The sequence below is a fragment of the Orycteropus afer genome, unplaced genomic scaffold, assembly GCF_000298275.1.
Source record: "Orycteropus afer afer isolate SDZICR_OR568_19922 unplaced genomic scaffold, OryAfe1.0 scaffold00008, whole genome shotgun sequence".
NCBI lineage: Eukaryota > Metazoa > Chordata > Mammalia > Tubulidentata > Orycteropodidae > Orycteropus > Orycteropus afer.
In genome coordinates this window covers 1046258-1047531 of record NW_006921595.1, presented here as the reverse complement: position 1 = coordinate 1047531, position 1274 = coordinate 1046258, and the positions used below count along the sequence as shown (strand labels likewise).

Below are 1274 nucleotides of genomic sequence, written 5' to 3'. Positions count from 1 at the left end.
ACAGGGAAATGTTTTTTCTTTAAACAAAAATATGAAAAAGCCATAAGGGTCTGAGATCAGAAATTGGGTAAGATTCAAACATTGAAAGACCAGGAAGCTAAAGAATCCTCCTCCCCCTGCAAAAAAAATCACCATAATCTCACTAGTGTTTATATTGTAACATTGTTAAAATAAGAAATTCCAAAAATGTCCAATGATGATTATTAGATGTACAGCAACAAGTTACCTGTCTGAAGAACTCTTCCAGAAGTGACATTGTCCAGCGATGATGGAGGTCCCATGCTTTTGCTGGATGGCTAATATCAGCTGTGTGCAGCATCAGGGATAAGGCTTTTGGCTTTTCAATCCTGTAAACCCAAAGGAACCAGCATATGATGATCAAACTCTTCAGAATCTCAGAAAGAGTTGAGGGGGGGAGGAAAAACACAATAATTAAAAAATCTTTTCTCATTGTGCCATTTGAAATCCCACTCCAGCCGAATTGAGGAAAAGGCATCATTTCATCCTATGATTGGTATAGTCATTAGCTTGGTCTTATGTGTATACTGTATTGGACATATCTGCCTCAAAACCATTTCTGGAATGATTATGTCAATCAAAGGAGAAAGAGAATCTAAGAATCTGTGACTTCTTTTTATTTGTTCTTTTTGGATTGATTGAACCTTTGATAATTTAGTTTCCCAATGGGAATTATTTTAAATTCTTATTGGGGCAAACTATTACTGGCCCTGAGAACATACTTAATTGTGATACGTACAATTCTTGTGTTTTCTCCTCTGAACATCATCACTTCATGACATCACTCAATAAAATTATGTTCAAGGAAATATTCTTTAAAAGTTCAATGACATGGTCAAGCACCAGCTCAAGTGCCTATAAATACACATGATGTCACAGCCCTACTTACGCTTCTGGCTGCTGCAGAGCAGTCTTCATCGCTTTGATTTGCTGGAAATGACAGGACATATCTGTGGCCATCACCATCTCAATTACCAAGGTCCGAAACTCCCTTTCAGGGACACCCCAAGCAGAAAAAAGGATGGGTGTAAAAAAATAAAAGTATAAATTAGTTTCTTTTGCCACTTCTAACTAAATTCTGACATTTCTAATCTATTTTAAGCCTTTTAATTTTTCCCAGCAATGTTCTGAATATTTTAGTGAAAAGGTGTTACACATGTTTTTCTGCAGCTACCCCTAAATATTTTACATATTTTTTGTTATTGTAAAAGAAATCATTTTCTTTCACTTTCCAATAATTTGCTGCTATTCTGTAT

General features: G+C 35.6%; 1 protein-coding gene across 1 annotated transcript in view; it reads right to left on the bottom strand.

Annotated features, from left to right (window-relative positions):
- PDE1C (phosphodiesterase 1C) overlaps positions 1-1274 on the bottom strand; it is a 787489-nt gene that overhangs the window by 119788 nt on the left and 666427 nt on the right. The window contains exons 11-12 of the mRNA XM_007945296.2: positions 908-1009; positions 227-347 (exon numbers count right to left, since the gene is read on the bottom strand). Of these exons, the coding sequence (XP_007943487.1) occupies positions 227-347; positions 908-1009 (223 nt within the window). The remainder of the gene's footprint in view (positions 1-226; positions 348-907; positions 1010-1274) is intronic.